This window comes from Anopheles merus, chromosome 2L, assembly GCF_017562075.2.
Source record: "Anopheles merus strain MAF chromosome 2L, AmerM5.1, whole genome shotgun sequence".
Classification (NCBI taxonomy): domain Eukaryota; kingdom Metazoa; phylum Arthropoda; class Insecta; order Diptera; family Culicidae; genus Anopheles; species Anopheles merus.
In genome coordinates this window covers 15,618,307-15,644,327 of record NC_054083.1, presented here as the reverse complement: position 1 = coordinate 15,644,327, position 26,021 = coordinate 15,618,307, and the positions used below count along the sequence as shown (strand labels likewise).

The window sequence follows — 26,021 nt, the reverse complement described above, 5'->3', positions numbered from 1 at the left end:
TTATGCGACAAAGCCCTCGGACGATACGAATAGTGAGATATGCTGAAGTAAAACAACGTACGCTCTAACCAATCCCAAAAGCAGGGATGTTATGCACAAAGATGCATATGCACTCCATGTGTGTATGTGTCGGTGAATTAAGTCACGTGCGAACGATCGGATTGATCATGCTCTGAACCCCTTCCCCCCTGTGTACGGGTAGTGTGTGTGATTGTTTGGTGGCATCTGTTTGTTGTGTTGTTCATGTGAGTGTACATGTGGCTGAATCTTCTTGGTATGTTCGTAACACTTTGGGACCGTTCGTGATGTTTACATGTGAGGAAATTTGCGAGTTGTATGCATATGGAGAGTCCCTCCGCACCCTATCTACGGGTAGCACACAATATCCCCCGTCGTTGGATAGAAAAAGGCAGGCTAGTAATCATGTCGAAGGCATTGGGTGTGTCACGAGGTCCATCTCTTGCAATGTATGGGTATGTTTTTTTTAATTCTCGTGTCAGTCGATCTGATGGTGATCTACTTTGTGTAGCTTTTCTTGAGACAGCGAAGGAAGCTTAGGGTAGAGAACAAGAAGAGAGAGAGCGCGCAGCAAGAGCAAAAATCGTTCTCAGCAACGTGTTTTTGTAGGAAGTAAGCTCCTACCTACACTAACAACAACAAAAATCGGGTATTTTAGCATCTATTATTAAGTAGTGCATACATTTAGGTGCATTTGTCACAAATGCCGTCATTTGTAATACAACCACTTGCTGTTTATTACCATTTGGTGTGTGTGTGTGTGTGTGTTTGTGTTGTGTGCCCATAGCGTGAAGTGTGTTCCGCCTAACTGTTTCACCTTTCGAATTGGGGCAAATTGGCAAACACTGTATGGTGCCATGGCGTGGCTGGTCGTCTCTGTTTATGTTTTAAGTTTTTGATGCTAGAGTAAATATGTGCATGCTCGTACGTCATTTACCATTAACCCGTGGTAGTGTAGCACAACAGACACCTAGAAGTAACGTTAACCAACCGAAAATCTGTGTACGATACGGATCCTACAAGTGTTCCATCCCGGCATTCATTGTGCAGAGGCAGGCAGAGGCCTGGGCAATAGAATACACTCACAAATATGAAACAACCCTCCCCACCAAACGGTTTTACAATTTCGACGCATATGCCCCCCTCCCCTGAACGCGGGGCAGGATAAGACAGCTTAAACCCACGTCCGGCGTACGGTAAAAATCTCTTTTGAATCATTTTGTTTGAAGCGTATATTGGATGGATAAGCGCCGTCGCACTCTGTAGCCAATCCCATTATTTGGGAGGACAGGTGGAGAAAGGTTTATAGTAGTAGCACGTCGTTTGGACTGAACCACGCAGTCGATGACGTGTACTGATAAACATACACACAAGTGGTGAGCCACTCCTAGAAACTATTATTGAATTACCATTGTTTCTATTTCTACTATTACTACTACTACTACTACTAATCCAAGCCCTATTAACTTACTACTTTTCATATTCGATCTAAAACGGAGTATTCGACGGAGAAGCAGGAGTTGGCATCAGATATACACATACGAACAAATCGATAACGCTTTTTAGATAAAGAGGTAGGCCTTTTACAGAAGCTTTTGAAATTTACCGACACTCGCTCCATCTACTCTCCTGATCGGATGTACATTTGCCCTCACCTGATCGGATGTACAACCTAGCACTCACCACTGTTTTGTTGGACTCTGTATGTTGTGGGGTGTTGTGTGTGTGTGCGTGTACTGACACTCTTGTAATTGATTTTTAAATCTATGTTACTTTTTTACACTGACGCAAGATAGTTAGGACGAAACTGCTGTAGGGCAGCATAAAAATGCAAAATTGTGCGATTTTATGTTCGATCGATTAGCTAGCAGCGCAGAAAGAACAATTGGTTGATTGAACGTATGATGTTGATTTACCTTCCCTGAATGTTTCATCATTAGCAAATCAAAAGCATAGAGAGCAATTGTTTTTCCTATTTTTTACATATTTGTAATGGACATAATGGATCCATTTGTAGCACACAAGCTGTGTTTCTTTTCTTTCTACCGACTGAGTGCTTTTGATTTTGTCCATTTGTGTCCGGTTATCCGCATGACTCGATGGGGGGGTGTGTATTTGCAAATTACTCACAAACACACACAATCTCGTCCCTCGACCATGTTGCATGATGCTGGGTAACTATTAAGATCATAACAAAACGTAAAAAACATGTAAGTGTGTGTCTGCTTTCGAACACACATACACCAATTACACGATTTGGTTTTCACAATTAAGCCTCATTAATAAGAAGAAGGAGCAGAATGCAAGAGAAGAATAAAAACCCCAACAAATTTATCATTCTTTGCTGTATAGTGCTAATAAGATAATTGAAAAAATAGTAACAAAAAGAGGAAAACAATGTATAACAGGCAAATCAAAGATTAGCGCGAACACGTGTGGCATGTGATGATGATAATGGGGGTGGTACGTACATAATATACAAAAAGGTTTACAAAGGCATGAAGGTGCAACCAAACGTGTTTGACGCAGAACAACAAGTTCAAACAGGCACGGTTTGAGTACAACTTCTCCGCTGCTGATACTTTTAGTCACTATCAACGCTCGTATCAATTATACAATACAAAAGCTGATAGAGGGGCGGCAGATTAATGATACAATTTGTTGCTGTCGCGGTGCCCGTATCCACCACTACACGATGCCATTTTTTCTTTGCATTAAGCAGATCCATTTTTGAAACAAAAAAAAAAACGCGCTCATGCAGGTGCTGAAAAGCACATGCATACTGCTAAAATACATTACACATACCCTTGCATACATCTTTATCACTCACGCATGCGAAAGGTGGCACGCAGTAGCCCCCCCATACTACATCTCTTAGAAATATCATAGATAAAAATTAACTAATTATTAAACAAAAAGGTGAAACCAGAAAGGAGGAAGCAAAGAAAAAGAATTTACCGCAATGATGAGCTAGCTAGCTGGTCAACTACAAACACAATCGCAGCCGTGTGTGTAATGTGTAAGGTGACACGACGGTGGAAGACAATTTTGTTTTACAAGTGAAATACAAGTGAAAAGAAATCCAACATTCGTAACTGAATTAAAACGCGTACCACAGACAGGAGGGGGGAGTATCAATTCACTCATAGCGCATATATACACGTGTTGCCGATTTGAAAAAAAAGAAACGAGACTTAGCAATGGGAAAAAGGCTTCGGATGGATGACGAATGAAGAGAGGAAAAAGGGTCGGATGGTGATGGAAAGAGTAAAGTGTGGTGGTGTTAGATTAGAAGGATTACGAATGAGAAAACGTATAATGTTTCGCAAGAAAGGACACATACACACACACACACACAACCCTACAAGAATAGCAGTTTTACTGTGAAGAAAGCCAAACACAAGATTTGGCACCGAGGAGGAGAAGGGTGTGTGTGTGTGTGTGAGTGTGTGTGGGTTTGGTTTGGTTTTGGGACGCTTAGTAAAACTACTATTGCGCTAATATTACTTTTGTGCTGCAAAGCTATTTCACGAGAAGCGTTGTGGTGGGGGTCTGTGTGTGTTGTTGCGCAAAGAAGAAGAGAAGCATGTATGATTCAGAACACACTGTAAAGAAGATAGTTGGCAAAACACACGAGGTTGGCGAACAAACAAAAAAAAAACGGAAATCCCTCGGAAGATGTTTTTAAAACTTTATTGATTATGTAAAACGATCGCAGAAAGCAAAAGGATAACGGAAAGTAAGGGGAAATAAAACCTATGTTTTCAAAAAAAAAGAGATAATTCTATTTTGATTTCGTATAACTACAAAGAACAACGTAACACCAAACGAGAAAAAAAAATTATTTATTTTTATCTAACTGGTATTAAAGGCTGGACGCACGTGGCTGGATCCGTACTCTAGAAAGAAAATACAGTAATACACATCATAAATTGTCAAAATGGGTTTATGTATTTCTTGGTTAAAACCTTTTTATTCGTTGCTGGATATCCTCTTGTTGGTTGGTTTTAAGCTTATATATAGAGACTTTTAATATCCTCTTGTTCGGAAACTATTTGTCACAAGTTAGTCCATATCCCAAATAGCCAGAATTGCTTAAGCAGCTCATTTTGGCACGCTAAAGATCGCTTCTCTAATTCGCCTTTTGCAGTAGATAAACAGCATCAAAGTTCTATGTGGGTCTTTCAAACAGCGCCTAAGCAGCTTCCTTATGCCACGATGCCAGGGATTATTTTTCTTTGTGTTTTATTTTCAAGCAAGCGTCATCGTTCGACAAGATTTGTTTCGTTTAAACACATATTTATATTTTTAAATCTTTTGTATTGATGAATTACACAAAATTTTACACAATTTACTGATAATTCACAATCACTTCACTCAATATTCATTCTTCAATTAACGAATCTAACTTGTGCAGCAGCAATGAGATTATTGCCGGCGTCCGTCTTTGACACTTTGACAAGAGCCATCTCGTACCGATGTCATGCATTAAAAAGCTATAAAGTTCCACCAAGTTCGGTACGCTTTCTTAACAAGCCTTCAAGTTCCACCATGAACCCTACACATAACCCAAATAACCAGAATTGCTTAAGCAGCTCATTTTGGCACGCTAAAGATCGCTGCTCTAATTCGCCTTTTGCAGTAGATAAACAGCATCAAAGTTCTATGTGGGTCTTTCAAACAGCGCCTAAGCAGCTTCCTTATGCCACGATGCCAGGGATTATTTTTCTTTGTGTTTTACTTTCAAGCAAGCGTCATCGATGAAATAAACAACAAGATTTGTTTCGTTTAAACACATATGTATATTTTTTAATCTTTTGTATTGATGAATTACTCAAAATTTTACACAATTTACTGATAATTCACAATCACTCACTCAATATTCATTCTTCATTTAACGAATCTAACTTGTGCAGCAGCAATGAGATTATTGCCGGCGTTTGTCTTTGACACTTTGACAAGAGCCACCTTGAACCGATGTCATGCATTAAAAAGCTATAAAGTTCCACCAAGTTCAGCACCCTTTCTTAACAAGCCTTCAAGTTCCATCATGAACCCTACATATAGTGCTAATCAGCCGCAAAGTTCCAAAGAGTACCATGTGCCTGTTAAAAAGCTCCATAGTTCCGCAAAGTACCGTCTATCTCTTAATCAGCCACAAAGTACGACATCGGACCGATTTTTCGTTAAACAGCTCTAAATCAGCTATAAAGTACGAGCTGGCTATTTGGGAATGCTAATCAGCCGCAAAGTTCCAAAAAGTACCATGTGCCTGTTAAAAAGCTCCATAGTTCCGCAAAATACCGTCTATCTCTTAATCAGCCACAAAGTACGACATCGGAACGATTTTTCGTCAAACAGCCCTAAATCAGCTATAAAGTACGAGCTGGCTATTTGGGCTCGCTCGAAACGTCAACAACCGTCGCAAAACGTCAAAAACGACCATCGCCAGCGCCTCCAAATCGTTGCGAGTTTCCCTCGCTGGCGACGTCGGTTTTAAGTACTTGTGACGTCGGTTTTGACGTTTCGCGACGGTTGCGACGGTGGCCGACAAAAAGCTCGCCTTGCCCTGTGGGCAAATTGACCAGAAATACCGATGTATATATCTCGGGTTTGAAGGAAAAAATCTTAATTTTTTAATCATTGAACTATAAAACTCAGCCAAACAATCAAATCAATCTAAACAATCCAGCGAAAATCAAATGACAGCACGTACGATAAAATCGTATCCAACGGAGCACTGCTGCGGCCCTTAGCAGTCGCGTTGAGCCCCGAAAAAAAGAACTTGCCACCACTGAGAAAAAAAATTGCATCTTAGTCCTTCTTTGGCTTAGAATTCCAATTTTCAGATCGACACTTCAGAAAAATCTTCATTTGTGTAACCGCTGAACCAAATCTAATCTATATCCTAGATAAAGGATGCATATTCTCGTGAGATGGAACTTTCATTTTGCGCATTAGATCCCCCCCCCCCCATCCCGCTTAACACTTCTTTCGCTTTTACTTCTTTTAAGTTTAGAGTTTTAACCTACCGAAAACTACCGATAAAATTTTGATGAGCCTACCGAAAACCGCCAAAATAATCTGGCCACACGGCTTGCCCAATGTCAAATGTCAGTCAAAACAAGACGCAAACTCACACATCCACACACAGACTCCCCCACATTGCATCCGTAGAAGGAGTTATCCTGCTACCATCAGCGAATTAGAAAGAAACTCCTTGAACGGGAAGGATGGCCCAAAGTTTTCCGTCGCGCGTGAGGATGTAGTGTTTGTGTGGCTGGAACGGTGGAACTACGCCTACACGTAATGCGTGGATCGTTCACACGAAACTAGTGAGAACTAAGGGGGAAGCAACAGCGAAGTGGCAGTGTTGTCCATCCGGCAGGGATAACATAGCACACAACGGCAGTGGCCAGTGCTGAATGGTGTTGACCTATAGAAAGTTTCCCAACCAAAGTGAAAGTGGCACTACCAAGGACGAAAGTGGCACTACCAAGCGTTCTCACTACCCGAACTCCACGTCCACCAGCACCGTTAGCACCTGTGCCGTGCGAATCAGTGTCCATCGAGCTCCTATCCGAACCCGAGTGGGTGGTGTACTAGGCGCAGCGGCGAGTGAGTGGTACGATGGCAGGTGATTTTTCGGGCTGCACCGCGCGGAAGAAAAATCGGGCCCAATCCATCGAGTACAACCCGGTGAAGACGGATGGGAGTGGAGAAAACTCGAAACAGCCCACCAACCCGCTGACCACCCGGAGCGGACTACGAGTGTACAAGATCGTCATCCTGGGCGATGGGGGCGTTGGAAAGTCGGGTAAGCAGCTACTCCTCACCTTCTGTGCAATGCTGGTAAAGTAGGCTGGCATGTACTACGACTCTAGGACATCACCAGCAGCTGGAGCGAGCGGAGCTGGTCACAAGCCGTACGGTCCGTGGTGCCGTAACACAGCACACCATGCCATATAAAACATTAAGCATTCATCCTCTCACGCCAAAGGTGGGGGCGGTAAAGCGCAAACACCGCCAACGCACGCATTTGTTTACGGGGGAGATTAACGAGTGACGTGAATAGTATTATCGATCGATTCTCCCCGCCTGATCCATCCGCCCAACGGTCCAACTGTTGAGCGAGACACAACAACATTTGTCATCGGTTTGATAGTGGGACGACGAGTTGATGTTTTTATGCTGTCCTTTCCCTTTTATCCTTCCTTCGGTATGTTAAACGGCTTCTTCCTCCCGCTTTCCCTGTTCCCGGGGCATTTGTTTACTGAGCCGTGATGTGCCCGACCGACACTGGAACGGTTCGGCGACGTGCGTCATCAACGAATGCGTGTGTGTTTGTTTGTGTGCGACTGGGCCGTCCTAGACGGCTCGGGTGGGAGGGTCACGATATCATCGGGACTTTAAAAATAGCTAACCTGTTGTTAACGTGTTTTGTCCTTGCCGATGCAATGCTTGTTTTTCTTTTTACAGCCGTCACACTCCAGTTCGTGAGCCATAGCTTCTTGGACTACCACGATCCGACGATTGAGGACTCGTACCAGCAGCAGGCCGTCATCGATGGAGAAGCCGCCCTGCTCGACATACTGGATACGGCCGGCCAGGTGGAGTTCACTGCCATGCGCGACCAGTATATGCGTTGCGGCGAGGGTTTCATCATCTGCTACTCCGTCACGGATCGGCACAGCTTCCAGGAAGCGTCCGAGTATCGGAAGCTGATCGCGCGGGTACGGCTGACGGAAGACATACCGCTGGTGCTGGTGGCAAACAAGCTAGACCTTCAGTCCCAACGCAAGGTCACGACGGAGGAGGGCAAAACGCTGGCCAAACAGTTTGGGTGCCCGTTCTACGAAACTTCGGCCGCCCTGCGCCACTACATCGATGAGGCGTTCTTCTCGCTCGTGCGCGAGATACGGCGGAAAGAGGAACAGCGGGTAAGTTGGGCGACCATGTGCTAAGGATGTTCGTGGGTGTTACGTTGGCATGCAAATTGGGATTGGTACTCATCGCGATAGTTTCAGTCTTTCGTTATTTAAATGCTTCAATTAATTCCTGACATCAATTTGCATCGACATCAATGTCCACGTCATAATTATTCCCTTGTGTATTCTAATAATTTTATTATCATTTCGACATAGAACGTTGTCCAATATTTGTTTCTCGATACAAGTTCCGTTCTAGTTCCGAGCTATAAAACAATATCGTAATGGATTACTAGAACAGTACGATACATTTGTTTGTATTGAAACTGATCCTAAATTTGGTTTTTCGTTTCCATCGTCCTTTATTCTGCTAATCTTTTCCTCATTTCAGGCCCTGAATGGTGGCTCCAGCTCGGAAAAGATACACCCAAGACGACGCAGTCGCTGGTGGCGATTACGGTCAATATTTGCCCTCGTCTTTAGACGCCGCCGAAATGCTACCGGCATCAATCAGTAGGCAACCCAACTGAAGGGGATCATCGAAATGGTGTCAGGGAAATGTCCAACCGTTCGTTTGGGAGGATTAGATGAGTCATCCGCTCCGCTGAATGGGAGGGATCAGATAAAAGCTGGTGGTGCTTTTAAAAAGCACGTTTTCACACGGTGTTCAGTTCAGGATAGGTGTCGTAGTACTGCTGACATAATGTCCCATCGATATGCGTCTGTTCTCTGGACTATTTATTTTTCTGTGGATTCTTAGCTCCTTGGTAGTCCGTTGTAGTGTGTTCTATTTGTAGCTAACGCTCTTCAATCAACGAACATCAAGCTTGTAGTTTCCCTGTAGACCAAGAAGAAAAGAACGAAAACTCCCATACTAAAGAGGAATGATGGTTATATGTTGTAATAAGTCCATAGGACGCAACAGATTGTGAAAGCCGGATCAACGAAATGAAGGGAAAACCCAAACAATTGTTTTGCACACTTCCAAGCTTCGAAGAAGCAAACGAATGGTAAGCAAACCCTCCTTGCTTAGGCTTTGTTGGATGGACTATAATAGTTCCTTTTACAAAAATAGTATAAAAATGTTTATTTTATTATTTCCTTACCCAACTCGTCGAACACAGCAGCAGTTTATGTGTGCATTGCGTTGACGCGCAGTATTAAGGAATTGAGGAAGGTCGTTCATTGTTGATTGAGAAATGCGCAAACAAATCACTTTTGTTATTTTGACCAGTTTAAGGATTTCTTTGAGATTTCTCACTTTAATTCATTTAGGCAAAGCTTAGCTACGATTTAGCTACATTATTATTGATCTGAAGCTAGTACATATGTTAACACAAATCAACGAATCTTTACAAATGATGTTTTTTCTTTGCGATTGTTCACGAATTGCACCTTAGATTGCAATATGATGGATGAAAGTACATTCTAGGTTGAATTTTCTCAAGTAGGGATTGGAATAGGAAGTGCATGAATAATTAGCAAAGCATAAAAACGAAAACAAAAGTGTAATCCCAAAAGAATCATAGAAAGAGTTTACACAATATAGTGTTTGTAGCTCTGTAGTATGGTTAGACTTAGTTTTGCATCTTACCATTCGCTGCAAGGTTTTACAATTCTTCATACCCTTCATCCTTATAAGTAAGCAAAAGCCACATTCAGCCAGAAACTAGTGAGCCACTAGTCTGTTTCGGGTAAATGTACTGAAACCACATAACGCAACTCTACAAAAAAGCGAAACAAAACAAAACAAAACTACCAAAAAGCTAAACTAAACTTATCTAACTAAAATATCTGTGATGTATGCCAAAATCAAGAATCTTTTACACTGCATAATTTTCTTCAAAATGTGTTATTTTTAGTTGCATTACCATTTCCTACTCTACCTTCTACTTTATGTACCATTACCATTTCGCTACTCCTTGACTTTGTGAGATTTTATACTGAAATAATATTTTTGTTGTTGATCCATATTGCAAAAGCAGTATGACGAAACGAAAACATACCAATCGCAGTTCAACTACATACAGGTCTTCTCGCGAAGCACGCAAGTTAACGCAAACTCTCAACCAATAGGAACAAAAGTATTGCTTCACAGGGTTGAACAGATAATATTTGTATAAAGTATCGTATCCTATAGTACACAGGTTGCAGTAAAACAGGCAGGTATTCAAACAGATTGTAAGATTTCTAGTCCGCCATTACAAAGAGAGGAAGGTGTGAACGGGTATAGCGTTTGCGGAATGAATGCATTTTTTGCTTCAAAATCAGCAGGTGCAAGTGTTTCAGAATAGATTACTAAGTTGAGCATGCGTTAAAAGGTGAACGATTATGTTCCTTTTACTTTTCTTTTAAATATTAGATTTATAATCTGTGAGATTGTTATCCTTTAAACATATACACTTTTATGATCTGTTATTAAATTAATGTTTTTTTCTCAGTTTTATTTAAAAAGTCGTAGAAAGTTTGCAAAACTACGATTACCAATTGTTTAAAAAAACCAAAGATAAATCAAAGGAAGTAAACAGCGTAACGCTACTACACACATTGCACATAGCAGCAGCACACAAACAAACACAAAACATCCCGCGGGCACATACAGAAACAATCGAAAGCAATAGCAAATTGTACGTAAATATGGGGAAAAGGTAAATCGCGCTACATGTAATAACAGCATTTAGAGTGCTGAAGATGTTCTTCCTCCCTCGAACCCACTACCACCCACCCATCCTCACCACCCCCCTTGTCCACAGTTGTCAAGCAGCTGTTTAGAGCTTGCATTGTACAAACGAATAGTATGATAAGCACCAGAAAGAACCAATTTCATAGTGTGTGTGTGGTGTGTGTGTGTAAACACGCAAATAGTAATGCGTTATCCATCGCCCATGGATAGAAATAGGAATAGAGAGAGAGAGAGAGAGCGAGAGAGAAGAAATAGACGAACGATGAACGAGTAGCAGGATCCATCCAAAAGTGTAATACTATACGTATGCGAACATTCGTTTAAGTATCTTCGTTTTAACCAGACAGCCTTGTCAGGGCTTTAATTTAAGTCGTACATTGGCATCGGAATTGTTTAAACTTCGCATAAACGGCCAATCCCAGTGTGTGTTCGCTTTGTTTGCAAGAGCATTTAGTTGGGAGAAAATACAGAACAGGGCTAAGAGTAGTAGCATTATTTGTTTCAGGACAATCGACGTTTCCTCCTCGTCCCTTTATTCAGTATGGTACAGTATTTTATTCGAGCGAGTGACAATAATTGAAATGTAAAAGCGCAAAACATAAAACATAATACACAGTATTGCCCCCGGCTAGTTTGTTAGATTGAGATTGAGTTTGCTGCAGCTGAATGGTTTTCCTTACTGCTGGAATTGATCCAATTTGGTACGGTAGAAATACGAATAATCTCGATTGCACTTGACAAGAACAAAAAAACACAATACACAATACATGCTACTGGTGATAAGCGAATGGATTTGTTAAGGATTCCGACAAGATCAAACCAAGTTCTGATGTAATTTTGGAATGTAAATTGTTGTTACAGAGAGGAAAGCAATGATGTTGAGCGTGTGTGTGTGAACATATAGTGAGACCTTACACGGTGGAAAGAAAACGTATCAACAAAGCAAAACAAAAACAAGTGTATTTGTCCACCCCACGCCACCCCACAACAGAAAGGCCTGAATTGTTAATGAAAGCAAATATTATTACGGTAAACGATGGGAACCCTCACCCCTTTAAAAAAGGAAAGGTGTTTCAAGTTTTACAATCATATCCTCTGGTAAACATTCACATAAATACACACACACACACACACATTGTGTAGGAGAGAAAAGCTACAATATATACAGGTCGCCACATACTACTGCCAGACCATAATAATGATGATGATGATGATGATGATGAGGATAGTGATGTCCATTCCTAATCTCAACTCTCCTCTAAGTCATGTGCGCTTTGTTTTTTGGTTATGAAAATGCCACAAATTATAATGTTGCATGATGATGGATACACGGGGGAAAGTGGAAGTGGAAGTGACCAGGACGTACACGTAGCGAAAGCATTGAATTTATTTCCGTAGAGAAAAGAAAAAAATGAAAACAAACAAATTGCTCTGGGAAAGAATGTTGAAATATTGATACAAAATAAATTTGAAACAGAACATATGCGAAAAGAACATCTGTTTTCTTTTTACATCCTTTTATTTTGTTTTAAATACTCCCCATGTGCTCGAGCACATGGTCAGTACGTAACGGTCATTTCAAACGATTTGCGCCTTTTTCTGTTTTGAAAACACCGATCAAATGTCACTTTGATTTGTTTTGTTTGCAATTATTCCTGTGAAGCCGGCATTGGAGAAGCAAGCAGAAGAGAGCCGAAAGAGTTTTACGATGGATTTTATCATCTTCTACCGAAAATTGTAGGTAAAGTTGTGTATTTTGTAGTGCTGTTGTTGTAATCATAAATGTGTTCTTTTGTAGCTGCATGCCCATCTGAACGGATCGCTCAGTAACAGCACCTTGGCTGAGCTGCGCGAGCTGAAGTATGGAAATGAAGTTCCCAGCAGCGGTACTGACGATTGTTTCTACAAGATTTTAAACGGAGAATCTCTCACCCTGGAAGAGTAAGTGCTCGGCAATGTTTCGTGGCATATCATTTTGTCACCCAGAAAACTGTACACTTTGTTTTCGTTTCCTTTTAGATGCTTTAAAAAGTTTCAATACGCGCACGATTTGACCGATCGCCGGGAAGCGCTGGCACGAGCGACCGAGCGAGTAATAGAAGAGTTTGCCAAAGACAGCGTAATCTACCTGGAACTACGCACAACACCCAAATGCACTACGCAAATGACGAAACGCGAGTACCTCACTACGGTGATGGACGTGTTAAGGTAGGATTGGTTATGGTTTTCACGCCTTTCTCCCCACTACTGACATGCTTCATTCGGTCCATCGTTAGAAAATCGTCCGAAAATCAACGGGGAATCATGGTTAAACTGTTACCCTCGATCGATCGCTCAAAGGGCGTCCAGGAGGCGATGGAAAACGTTAATCTTGCCATCGAACTAAGTTCCTCTTTCCCCGGCCTAATGGTGGCGTTTGATCTGAGTGGCAATCCTTTCGGAACCACATTTTCCGACTTTGTACCGGCGCTGCAGAGGGCACGCGAGCATGGCTTCCGTTTGGCGCTGCATTGTGGGGAGTTTGAGGATGAGCAGGAGGTGAAGGAAATGTTGGCGCTCGGTGTGGACCGCATTGGGCACGGGACGTTCATAGAAGGTAGGGGATGTTAAGAATTTCGTTCAAATCGTACAGCTTCACTCTGAAAGTGTGTCTTCGCTTTCCTTTTATACCGGGCAACAGGAGAGAATCTCGCTTTTGCACAGGAGCATAAAATTCCCTTCGAGTGCTGCCTGACCAGCAATGTAAAGTGCAAAACTGTACCGTCCTACGAGGATCATCATGTTGCGAAATTGCTGAAACTGAAGCATCCCGTGTGTGTTTGTGTGAGTAGCATTCGTGATGGAAGGATGATTGCTATTGCTGGTTATTCAATTTTCCTATTAATAATGATAATTACAGACGGACGACTTCGGTGTCTTTGAAACGAGCCTGTCGCAAGAGCTTAAAATTTGCGCTTCCACCTTCAGTCTAACGATGGCCGACATGGTAGAGATGCAGCGCAATGCAATTGAATATTCGTTTGCTAGCAAGCAGGAGAAAAAGGAGTTGCGCGCCAAAATTGAGCAATTCGCCGAGACGCTGCCGAAGGAGCTGTAACAATTGCAACTCAACAGGACAAAGAAAGGAGACACAATTTCAAGGTAAACATTGCAAGGATAACTTCCCAACAGAACCTTGTTTTGTTCAAAATCCTTTCAGAAAGAACTCTTGCTACTGTTCAAATTCTGTAGCAATTAGATTAAGTCTTTGATTTGCGGCATTCGTTGTAAAATGGGAATTACTTTTTCCAACTTTAAAAACTGTTCTTCAAATGCAGATGCAGCATACATTTTCGTTGGGTTTCCCTTTGCCATCGATGCTATAAAAGTGTCATAAAGCATACATTATAGCAAGCTAAGCTGTACGCAAATTGTTGCATGCTACAAGGGTTTGGCGGTCAGAAGTACTTGCGATTTCAATAAAGGATTCACTAATTTGTGTATTTTTATTATCAATAATTCGTTTTATTTTTATAATAAAAGTAAAATTAATAGAGCCTTTCTTTCGTATAACTTTATAACATAAAATAATTTAAAATAATAATAATTGTTTTAATCAAGTAGAATCACAATGAAATCGCATTGCCACTTTCTTAGGAATATGAAATGCTCTTAGTTAAAAACCTTAAAAAACCATCATTTTACATTCATCCATAACCTTAAACGTTCTTATCAGTAAAAGCAGCCCCACCATGCTCTGTCCTCAACGTGGAACATGTTTTCCAGACGACTTCTCCCGGCATGTTTTCCACCTCTCTAATGCATCCGACTCATCAGAACACTCAGACAACCACTAGCTTATAAGAAACAAAAACTCCGAACGAAAGAAAAAAAAATACAATCATTCCATTTTCCATCACACCTCCCACAAGTGGGAAGGATTGTTGATGTTGCTTGAGCTAAACTGCGGTGCGAGCGAGTTAGAACCGGTCGCTTCGAAGCGAACGCTACATAATCGGTATCGTGATTAATGATTCGAAAGATGAATTACATCTCATCAGCATCAAATATAAATAAATACAGCGCCAAGCGTCGTCTGCGCCCTCTTGTAGCCCCGTACCACGCCATCCAGCCCAGAAACGGGTGTCTGTGCCCTATCTTTCCTTCCCCCTCGTCGTGGTCGGTGGGATTGGGTTTTACAGATGCAAAGGATACTATCGGGAAAATCGCTCTCGGAACCTCATTTACGAATCGCGAAGCGGTGTATCTACCCCGATCGGTTCAGCCAGGCTCGTGGACTGAGGATTTAGCAAGTGTTAGGGGGAGTGTAAGTGCCGCCACAGTAAGGAGCAAATTTTACCAACATCAACTAATCACTAAGGGTCTTGATGAAAAGGGTCATTATCATCTCAACCTGGAAAGATTCTTCTTCTTGGCATAACAACCTATGCGGTCATGCTGGGCTAACGTTTGAATTAAAAAAAATATGGATAATAATTTTGGATGTTGACTTGGAATTGAACGGCGAATTTTGGCGGAATTTCGATATGATACCCAAGTCCGCGAACCGGTCCAACATCCCCCAGGTGCGTCCCATCGAAATTTTCGGAAAAATCATAATGCAAAAGTTATAATCCATGAATTTTGTCGCGTAAGATGAGAAGGTATTGATAAAAAGCGAAGGTAGAACTTAAAACATGCCCACACGCATGTCTTCATCCACCATGGCGAAAATTCCGGATAACTGACGAAAAGCAGCTCGCAAGGTCGTAGCTTTATTTTTGCAAGTAAGCTTAGATAACAACCTTTTAAAGGATGTTCATAGAAAAAAAATATCTCTCTTCTGTTTTTTTTTTTCTACAGTCAACCGAAAAAGCCCTCTTTTAATGCAAACGTCAAACTTAAAGGCTTTTGAGAGTTATTTAGTAGGACGTCAATTATAGACTTACGATGGGCCCACGATGGGCATGTTGTTAAGTTGTGCGAAGTCGTCAACTCGTACCACGGGACCGCCAGGAAATCTAATTAATAGTTCATCGAATCGCATGGTATATAAGGGAAAGCGAAACAAAATGGGAGTGTTAAGAATTTTGCTCCGTATCTAATTGGGTAAACCACTTTAAGCAGATGTTTTGACGACAATTGATGCTTCAACGTCTTATTAGTGTAGAATATTTAAAAATGAACATCAAAAGTCGTGAAAATGTAATGTGGGGGGTAAAATGGTCTAGCTAAGGAGCAAAATGGTTAATGGTTATTATGGTTAAATGGTAATAGTCAAAACACATCAAAACAAATGGGCAAATATTGAACGTTAGGCATTGGTTTGATTGGATCTGCCATCTAGGTAGAATCGTAAAGGTAGAGATTAGAGTTTTTATTAAAGTGTTTTGTTAAATAATTTAGTAAATTGCTGAAATAATTTAATAAAACACGTGTTTTCAGAATTTTTTTCTTGTGGATAGAGTATACATACATCATAGTTTAATTTAGGGAAAAAAAATAATGCGACGTTCGCTTACACCTTAGCCTCATCATTTTGCTCCTGTCAAAACATCTCGACCATTTGGCCCCGAACAAAACTTTTAAAATACAGTAAAATTGTTACAATTTTCTCCTAAATCATAGATGATTATCACGTTTCTGGATGCACATCTTGTTTTCTCTAAGTTTTTACTAAATTATTATGAAAGCTTATTTTCGAGACGATCAAAATAACATCGTTTTTACGTTTTTAGGTTACCATTTTGCCTCGCTTTCCACTATACGTACATATAGGCGGACAAATAGTATGCAGGCGTCTGATGCCAAACATCACCATCTCATAATAAACTATGTAATTTCTATAAATTAATAGTTATTTTAAGGCAAAACATTTCTTAAACTGTCAAATATATAGATAAACAGAAAATGTTTTAGGCGAGTATGTCTGGGATAAGGCATAATACATAGAACAGAAATTAAAATAAATATCTGATAATACACAATAACAATAAAACTCCACCAGAACGAATTTAAGATAGTTCAAACTACCGAAAACCTGAGGTGTCGCGCAATAATGTCACGCACTGTCCCATTTGGTTCGTGCAATTCCTTGCCTTCTCTCCTGTCTGTGCCGGTTGCTTGCAAGGTTCGGATGTTAGAGAAGCGTTAGAGGACGTAAATTAATGCGCCCTATGCGAAAGAACAGAGCATCAGAGCCAAAGACAACCCAAACCACCTACATCATCGTCTTGTGGAAAAGGGACTGAGAGTGCTAGTGAGGACGAGATGAGCATTTTGCTATCTGTATTGGAATAACGGTGGTTATCGGAATTGTGGGTGGTTGGGAAGTGTTGAGAATGTTAAATTTTCAAGAAATTCCCCAAACATTTTTGTTTAGTGTATTTCATTTATCACGCTTTTTGTCTAACAATTTTACTAGTTTTTTGGTAGATTTTGCAAAAAAAAACTTGTTTTATTTTACTTGTCCGTCAAGGATTTCACATCTCGCCGCAGCATCTTCTTCTCGCAATACGTTAAACGGGAAGCAATTAATGTTTGCACGATAAATTACCGATTGGCAGGAATGGCGGGGAAGTAGATCAATTCCATTTTCCCACCTACCGGTTGGCAGCGAACCCGAGAAGCCGGAGCCAAACATTCCGTCACTCCCGGGCCCGGGCTACGTCATTTGGCGAGTTGGTTTGAGAAAATCAATTAGTGAGATAAATGATAAGTCAAATTAACGAGCACCACCACCACCACCACCAACACAAGTATTTGCATAATGATGAATGGGTGCTTTCGCTAGAGCGGAGCGATTACGGAGCACAGTCGATGAAAGAAACGCTTGGTAAAAGCATCGTTTGGTGTGAGATGCAACCATTTTCACGATTAATGCACTTGCTGCTGGATGTGTGTGTGTGTGTGTGTGTGTGTGTGTGTGTGTGTGTGTGTGTGTGTGTCGGGATCGTCCTGAGTAATTCGGCAGGGTCAGAATGAAAGGTAATATTGGTCCAAGATTCACGTAATATCCTGTGAGCAAAGTAAAAAGCGCATGTTTGGAATGCTTACCTACTTAATGCTTAAACTATTTAAATCATACACCATCTCAGTCATTGTTCAAGCTCCGAAAGCTGTGCTCCGAAACGTTCGTGGGGTTTTTTTTCCTCTGATGGGAAGCAAACTTTACGACTGCGGCTGGAAGGAATCGTAAAAGTTTGCTTCAACCGCCGCACAGGGATGATGAACGGAGCGAGCAATAAACCGATCTGCCGACGCGTACGGTACGCGAATGTGATTACTCTCCTTTAATGCAATCAATTAGCAATTTGCTATTTGGGCAGAGGAATTAGTACAGTTTGAAGATGTTTGTTGTGGGGCTCGAATTTTATGACAAAGTTTTATTAGCAAAGTGAAGCATTTCGATGTGTAATTTCAGGATGCAAAGTTGTACGAATTTCCTGAGCACTAAGTTTTAGTTTGTTAATTAAGTGTCAGACAGGACCAGTGTGTCGTTTTAGTGTCAATCAATTTGTTATGACAAGAAAAAAAAGAAAATAAATACAACAGTAACGTTATTACATCTTTGAATGAACAAAAATTAGAACAAAGATCATCTGGACAACTTAAGCAATGTTCATACAACTAAACCAAAAACAGAAAGACAGACTGGACGAACAGTTATGTTGATTAACAAATCACATGTGTTTAGTGAGAACTAAAGGGTCGGTTCCGTGGTACAGTCGTCAACTCCAACGACTCAATCACATGCCAGTCATGGGTTAAAGCCTAGAATGGAGCCTCCTCGTGTAGCAAGGACTGATTTATCCGGCTGCGTGGTAATGAATACAGCTTCGAAAGCCTGTATAGGCATGTCCGTGTAGGACGTTACGCCAAATAGAAGATGAAGATATGTGTTTAAACGCTTCAGTTTTCTGATCAAAATATACAAGCGAGTAATATGTCAGTATCATAATTATTGGATTACCAGTTCATTCCTCCTGAATTCCTCCACAGGCTTGTGACGGAGGAAAGTGTCCAGAAAGAGGGTTTGTGTACGAGTAAGAGTAGTCCCGTGGTGATAAGTACAACAGTTACCTTGCCCCAATCCTCAGGCAGGGATAAGCCTTAACCAGCAATGAAAATAGGAGCTGTGCTTTTCAAATAAACACTTCTTGATTTTTAAATTTTTTTTAACAAAAATGTATTAACTTTTTGTCTCAAACGATGGTTTTACGTTTTCCTAATTTGAATCCAGGGGAAAAGCTCATAAATATCTTTATTTTTTTAGTCAATCATAAGACTGTGTATGTTACAGTTTTTTTTACAAATTTTTTGACAAAAAAAGACTGAGAGACCTCTTAAGAAACTGAACTTATGACTGAGATGACTTAGAATAGAACGAGCTGCTAGTGGGATAAGAAAGAAAACTTGCAAAATAGTTTAAAAAAAAAAGCTGATGCTTATGAGACATTTAATAAAGGTTCCTAAAGATACATTTCTAATTGTTTAAAAATAAAAAAATACCTTGACAGAAGTTGTGTTTCATTTATTGCGTGCTAGTATATTAGTAATCACTATATTTATATCTAGCCTCATGTTTAGCCTATTGAGACAAACATATACAATAGAGTAAATCATTAATAAAAAAGTATCACATTAATAAATCGGTCTAATATCTGTCTAATATCTATCGAATGATTAAATGTCTTTCAACGTCGATTTGTTATACTAGGCATGGAAAGAAATGGTCCTGGGAATTGAATGACCTTATAAAATTGTTACAAATATAGAAATGTTCAGGATATCTATTAGAACCGGTCGATTAATCAATCATTTGACCAGTACAATTTGCCCGCAAGAACTCTCAAATTCAGAAAGCCGTGTATCTCGAGGACCAACTGCATTCATGAACGATGGATGTGCTTTAGATGAAATGGTGCATGTCGGAAGGTATGTGAATAACTAATTATTTACATTAAAACTAAATATATTCAAATATGTCTACTTCTTTTCTGGCGCAACAACCGTTGTCGATCGGTGGTGCATGTCGGGCTTGGCTGGGTCAGTCTTATGTATGGAGACTCATGTCGTACGAGATTTGAACCCATGTCGGGCATGTCATTGAGTCGTGTGGATTGACGACTGTACCACGGGACCGACCCATTTAAATGTTTAAATATTCACTCAATTCAAAATACGGGCGAACACATTCAGTCAGAATTCAACAGTGGAACCCTTTTTAGTTGAACGCTTGATAGTTGGCTGACAGTTTGATTCAGAATGTTAAGAATAAAAATAATAATTAAATGAAAAGTTGAATATTGGTATAGTAAGGTAGTTTTTGTAGTGGGTAAACCATTTTTTTTTTCTTAAATTTAACATAGAATTCCAAAGAACGTCAATGATTTGTAGTTAATGTAGCAACGAATGAATGACGATCAATTACTAAGCAGAAATAAATTAACAAGTCCTTTACAAAATTACAACAATATATAGCGCCCGATAAACATAAAATCATCCAAAAGTTTAAAAAACAGCCATGATGCAAATATTCATAAAATGAAAATTTCCAAAAAAAAAAACACGCTTCCGTTACGATCGCATCGAATATGCTTCCCGTTTGCATGGCGTATGACGCAAAAGGACGAAGCAATTCATCCGAAAAGCGCATAGTGGAGAGGATTTCCGAAAAGCAAACCAAAAAAGCATGCCAAGATCCAGTTCCATTGCAGGGCAGCTTAGAACGCGGCACAACATCCTGTGCAGTGCATTTGCCTACACTTACGGTACGCAGCGAGCATTGCAACGAATTAGAGAATGAGCGAGGAAAAGGCAAAGTAAAACATGAGGAAAAAAGTTTGAACGCTGCAAACGCTAGCAGTAGGATGCATTTTTATCAGCAATACCCCGTTGGAGGAAGCGAAACAGGGTTAAACCCAAGAAGGAGAGACAGAGAGCGATAGAGTGGGAGAAGGGAGCGGGGGGAAAACATGTGGTAGCCAGCTTGCTGCATGTTGTACGATTTTCTTTGGGTGCGTTTTGTTGATCAATTTCGTATTTGAATAAATCTTTAGACCTTAACTCCTCGGGTGTGTCCTGCTGTGCGTGTGCGTATGGTCAAAATAAATTTCATTCCCATGCGCATACGCTTGGGCACAGCTTTTCCGATTCCGAATTTCAAGAAAGCACACTGCGTACTGCCTGTGTGTGTGCTTGTATGATTCAAAGAGGATGCCATGACATTTCCCTGGCAGCTATAACTTGATCGCACCATATTGCTTATCTTTCTTAGCCTTAGAGCTGATAGCGAGTGGCGATGCTATCGAAATGCTCCCGATGTGCCGCTAGTGCGCATGGCGCACATTTCCATACTTCCACCATGTTTGAACATACTTGATTATTTATTCATGAGCGAGGGGAACAGGGTGTAATGAATAATTACAGCAATTTTGCAGCAGCAAGGGCGCGCGCCGGAAAGAAATAATCGTGCATCTAGACGGAGAACAACAGTGGGTTTTCATTTTCATCCCCCTTTCGGTGGTGAGAAGCAACCATCGGGTCGTCTCGTTCTGCCGATACGCGTGCAAGTGAGATAGAAACAAAACATTTTGGTTTGAAATTCACCAACAGTTTGTTCTGTTTGGTGACGATTTACCGATTTTGTATACAGTTTAACATTGAAAATAAATAAAATAAGATTCAGTTTAATTCATTAATAGTTAAATCTCCTTCTTTGTTTGCAGGTCAGATTTATTAGCAACAATTTACAATTTCTCACCCGCTCGTAGTGAGAAAAGTGCGCGTGATGAATGAACGAGACGGAGGTGAGAATTTCATTGATGAACGCACGCACACAGTCGCACGCTCTTGTACACCGCCTTCTTTTTTTACAAGTACGTTGCTACGGGAAAAACGCAACTCTGCGTGGTGGTGTGTGAGCGCGTGTGATCTCACTTTATGGAAAATTTAATTGCATTAGGTGTGTAAAGAAGTTTGACGCAGAAAAAAAGAAATTTAAAGAAATTATTTTGATGGAATAATGGTAGATGGTGAAACTCAGTTACTTGATTATTGAAGTTTATAACACATTGTATAACCGTCTAGAATAAGAGTTCGAATATACAAAGCCAAACGATGAAAATTTAATAACACATTCAATAAGATGCCTTGATAGCGGGACTTTCCCTGTTTTTGTACAGAAAATATTGAGAGAAACAAGAATTCAAAGGGTATACCCACATCACCGACAAACTGTCGATCTTCTTCTGACGCATGTGTTTATACCAATTTTGTGCATCGCTGTGCCCACAGTGCTCACAGCGAACGCAGGAGGAAGCCAACCAGCTCCGGTTCCGTTCCCTATTGCCACAGTCAAAGCCGGCGCCTTGTTCGCGCATACGAGTGTGTACGTACGGTGGTGTGGTTCGGTCGAGAAACGTCAAACGGAATCCTGAAGCTGGCCGTGGTTGTGCTGCTGCCTCACCGCCGACGATAGCAGCTAGCGCACTGTAGCGATCGGATCGGGTTCGACGCCTAGTGTGTGTTTATCAATACGCACGCGTGCGCGTACTCGCGTATCAACGCCTTCACCACCACCTGCCACTAAAAAGATAGTTGGTGCGTGTGTGTGTGTGAGAGAGAGTGTTGGAGTGCAATTGTAGTGTGTCCTAGTTGTGTGTGATCGGTGAGTTGCTGCTTTCCCACCTTCGAGGGGGGGGGGGGAGTTTTTTCACTTGGCTTGCTGTTGCTGTTGTTGATTGCTGCTACAGTAGGGGGAGATGTTGCGCTGGGTCGCGTGTACCCTTTGACGCGTTCATTCATTCATTCGTTGCCGGTTGCCCGCATGTGGCGCGTAGTGTGCATAAGGTGCGTGTATTTGCGCGAATTTCGGCGTTGGTGCCGATCGTAGCCATAACTGTAGAGCGTTTGTTGCAAAATCTGTTTGTATCTAATTGCGTTGTGATTTTACATTACGGTTTAACGTTGGCACAAATAAATGTTTAACAGCAATTTAAAGCAACGGTTTGTTTTTACAACGGAAACATTGTGCTCACTTACACTCGGGAGAGTAGTGCGACATATTTAAGTGCATTCTAAAACAACATCCCATGCAGTGAAAGAGAGACGCGACAATTTGCATCCGGGACCGGCTTGTTCCACGGCATGTTGTGATGTGGTGGTACATCTAATGTTTACCAGGTGACAACCAACTGCGTGCGTGTGCGTGTGAGTGCGTGTCTCATTTGTGTGCCTGACCGACGACGACACGTTGCTTTCTGTGCGTGTAAATCTGGTAATTCGTTTGAAGAGTCAGTGACGCTAAACTGTGACCAGCCGAGAGTGAAAGTGACTAAATCAGCCGAGCGTGTGCCGCCACATCTATTTTCGTTGATCCCAACTAAACAACCACACACACACACTTTGTGCTTCTCAAGGAAGATACTAACGAGAGCTAGTGTGAGCAAAACCTTCCCAAAAAAGTTTGAAAAAGTGATCAGCTTTATGAATTGAGTGTGCATTCCTTTAGTGTCTTCCGCCAGGTAGAAGGTGCAATTGTGTGGAATTTTTGAATATTTATTGTTGCACTTTTAATTGGTGCACTAAGAAAATCTTGGTGAACTGTGTGATATGAAGTGTATTGAATTTTGCCTGCAGAAATTGAAGTGCATTTTTATCATCTGAATCGTTTGTGGAATGGAAACAGTGGCAAATTATCATCATTGACATTTATACGAATATTTGCAACGCGACCGATCGGATCGTTTCTACTTTGCAAAAGGTATGTCGGGTTTTATTATTTGTTTTCCTTTGAGTTATTTATTTTTATTTTTCTGAAGATAACATCTCATGTTTACTTTAAAAAAAATGTAAGTAACTGCTTACAATTGTTTTATTCAGTCTTTATTATTATGTATTTCAAACAAAAATTTCCTCCGGTCCAAAATCAGGTCCTCAGGCATGAATGGGTTTTAACTGTGTTCGTTTTACACTTGATTTGTAAATTTGGTATGCGGTACACATCAAATCACAATCTTGCGATACTAATTGTGGTTTATGTATGTGTGTGTGTGTTTTTTTTAAAATTATGTCACACATTGTTGAGCCGAGGTCTCTTTAAAGACTATAAAACGAAAAAATTGTGCCGTCATTTCTTTATTTATAGATTCCTATTTGTAAACTATTTGCAGAAAATAAAAACTTATTTTAATGCACGATTCGAATGCGATGCGTTATCACTTCACCGTTCGAATAAAATTATAGAATAAAGATTTTTTAACTAAAAACTAAGTTTGATTTTTTGACTAATTTTTCATAGCATCACTAAACCCAGAATAATGCAATTAGCTATCGTTTGATGCATACAACATCATACTTCAACTTTTTTTTTTAATTTACTGTAATAGGGCCTATTATCACTTCTTACTTTTAGTATTTATTTTTGTTCTCTACTGATAATTTTACAACTGTTCATGGGTGTCATTTAAAATTGAAAAAATATAATTGCTAATAAATAAATTATTGAAATTTATTATTATACAACTTGAAAGAATTTCAAATTCTAATCTCCAATTTTACTTTTTACGGTCGGTTTTACTTTATACCTTTCTCGGAAGTATTGAATGGATCGTATTGTTTTAAATGTTGAGGAAAATATTAATTACAAACGAAATGTACTTACATCGTTTCTTATATAAAAAAATAAACTGATAAATGGAATGTATTCGATGAATATGTGTTTTCTCTGGTAGAACAAATTTGTCATGCAAAATTGTAATGGTATAATAATGTAATGACCAAATTAGTAACAATTATTGCCCTATTTGTGTTATAATTCGATTTCGGCGATTAGTATTGTTCTAGTAACCTCCTCATTGAAAAACTAACTTCGACGGGTCTTACTTTTTCATCTTTTATTTTTACTTCATACAAAAACGCGTTTTAAACGCTCTGTATTGAAGCTAGATCTGAAGCAGGTTCCTCGCTTCTCATTTCACGTTTTTATTGTATTTAGATGAAACGGTCAGGCTATAATGTTTTATAAAGTTTTAGGTTTAAAAGTTTTAAAGTAGAGATAACCATAAAAATTACACCGGGTGTTTACAATCTTCGGGCCGGTCTGGTAGTACTGTCGTCAACTCGTACGACGTAACAACACGCCCGTCATGGGTTCAAGCTCCGAATAGACCGTGTCCCCATACGTAGGACTGACTATCCTGCTATGGTAACAATAATAAGTCACTGAAAGCCAAGCTCACTTCACTAGTGGGTTCAAGCAGGCCTTGATCGACAGCGGTTGTTGTGCCAAACAAGAAGAAGTTTACAATCTTCGCAAACGTATTAAACAACATGCTCGTTGTGGGTTCAAGTCCCCCATGTAGCAACTCACTATCCGGATGCGTGATACCTAAAAAATTCTAAAAAGCCTGTATAGCCCGGCAAAACCGCATGGGTCGTTACGCCAAAAAGAATAACGTGAACTTCACAATCTTATTTTTCGCAGGTCTTTCGTAAAAAATCCTTCGTAAAAAGGCTCGTGTCGTAAAAGATTTGAATATATGACAAGCATGTTGTTGGATCGTACAATTTGACAACATTACCGTGGGAATAGCTTTGAATAACTAGACAACTTTGCTTACAATAAATACAAACCATATAAATGAATATCAAACAAAAAGTGTTTAGCAATTATTTAAACAAAATGGCAAACAAAACTAAGCTCATAAAAAAAAACATTTCCTTTCTGATGTTTTATTTTCATATGCCTGCTTTTAAGTTGGTAATATATGCCAACAGTATGATTATGAGGGCCGGTCTGGTGGTACGTACGATGTAACAACATGCCCGTCATGGGTTCAAGCCCCGAATAGATCGTGTCCCCCCATACGTAGGACTGACTATCCTGCTATGGTAACAATTAAGTCACTGAAAGCCGAGCTCACTTCACTAGTGGGTACAGGCAGGCCTTGACTTGGCCGACAACGGTTGTTGTGCCAAAAAAGAAGAAGAAGTTAATTATGATACTTTGATCATCGTCGTATTTCGTTACTTTGTCCCTTGATTCAACAACAAATGTTATGATATTTGATTGTTAATTTTGCAAATATACGTTGTGAATTCCATTTTTAAATGGTTCACATACCTTAAACAGGAGGTACATTTCGGTTCGGTTTGTACGCATGCAATAATATAAAAAAAAACCGTTACAGTGACACCTATTCTTAAACCGGTATGCAATTGTACCAAAGACCACCAAATGAGATTCCGCCGAGCGGCTTTAACCCTTTGCCGGCGTATTGAACTCTACCCTGGTGGTCTTGTAACCGGTTATACATTCTGGTGACTGTTTTTACAGCATTTCCCTTAAAACTTTATACATCCATAAAAAATCGTCCTAAGTATTGGACGCCAAAACTAAAAAAATGCTT

At 40.3% G+C, this 26,021-nt stretch overlaps 3 protein-coding genes and 1 long non-coding RNA gene across 4 annotated transcripts in view; 3 read left to right on the top strand and 1 right to left on the bottom strand.

Moving 5' to 3' along the window:
• Window positions 1–3,510: 3,510 nt before the first annotated feature.
• LOC121594851 lies at window positions 3,511–4,168 on the bottom strand. Its single transcript, XR_006005044.1, has 2 exons — window positions 3,987–4,168; window positions 3,511–3,917 (listed from the first exon to the last, which is right to left on the bottom strand). It is a non-coding gene; the product is annotated as an uncharacterized LOC121594851 (long non-coding RNA).
• Window positions 4,169–6,091: 1,923 nt separating this feature from the next.
• Window positions 6,092–12,232, top strand: LOC121593349 (GTP-binding protein Rit2). The gene is made up of 3 exons (XM_041915619.1): window positions 6,092–6,835; window positions 7,498–7,958; window positions 8,338–12,232. Exons 1-3 carry the CDS (start codon window positions 6,649–6,651, stop codon window positions 8,461–8,463), a joined length of 774 nt encoding a protein of 257 aa, XP_041771553.1. The 5' UTR covers window positions 6,092–6,648; the 3' UTR covers window positions 8,464–12,232.
• Window positions 11,923–13,797, top strand: LOC121592248 (adenosine deaminase-like protein). The gene is made up of 6 exons (XM_041913649.1): window positions 11,923–11,997; window positions 12,428–12,570; window positions 12,649–12,837; window positions 12,906–13,225; window positions 13,310–13,452; window positions 13,529–13,797. The coding sequence occupies exons 1-6, from the start codon at window positions 11,923–11,925 to the stop codon at window positions 13,724–13,726; spliced, it is 1,068 nt and encodes a 355-aa protein (XP_041769583.1). The 3' UTR covers window positions 13,727–13,797.
• An 8,187-nt stretch (window positions 13,798–21,984) lies between these two features.
• LOC121593706 (protein dead ringer-like) overlaps window positions 21,985–26,021 on the top strand; it is a 106,895-nt gene continuing 102,858 nt past the window's right edge. Inside the window, exons 1-2 of the mRNA XM_041916296.1 lie at window positions 21,985–22,279; window positions 23,123–23,374. The gene's annotated coding sequence lies outside the window, so the exon portion shown is untranslated. The remainder of the gene's footprint in view (window positions 22,280–23,122; window positions 23,375–26,021) is intronic.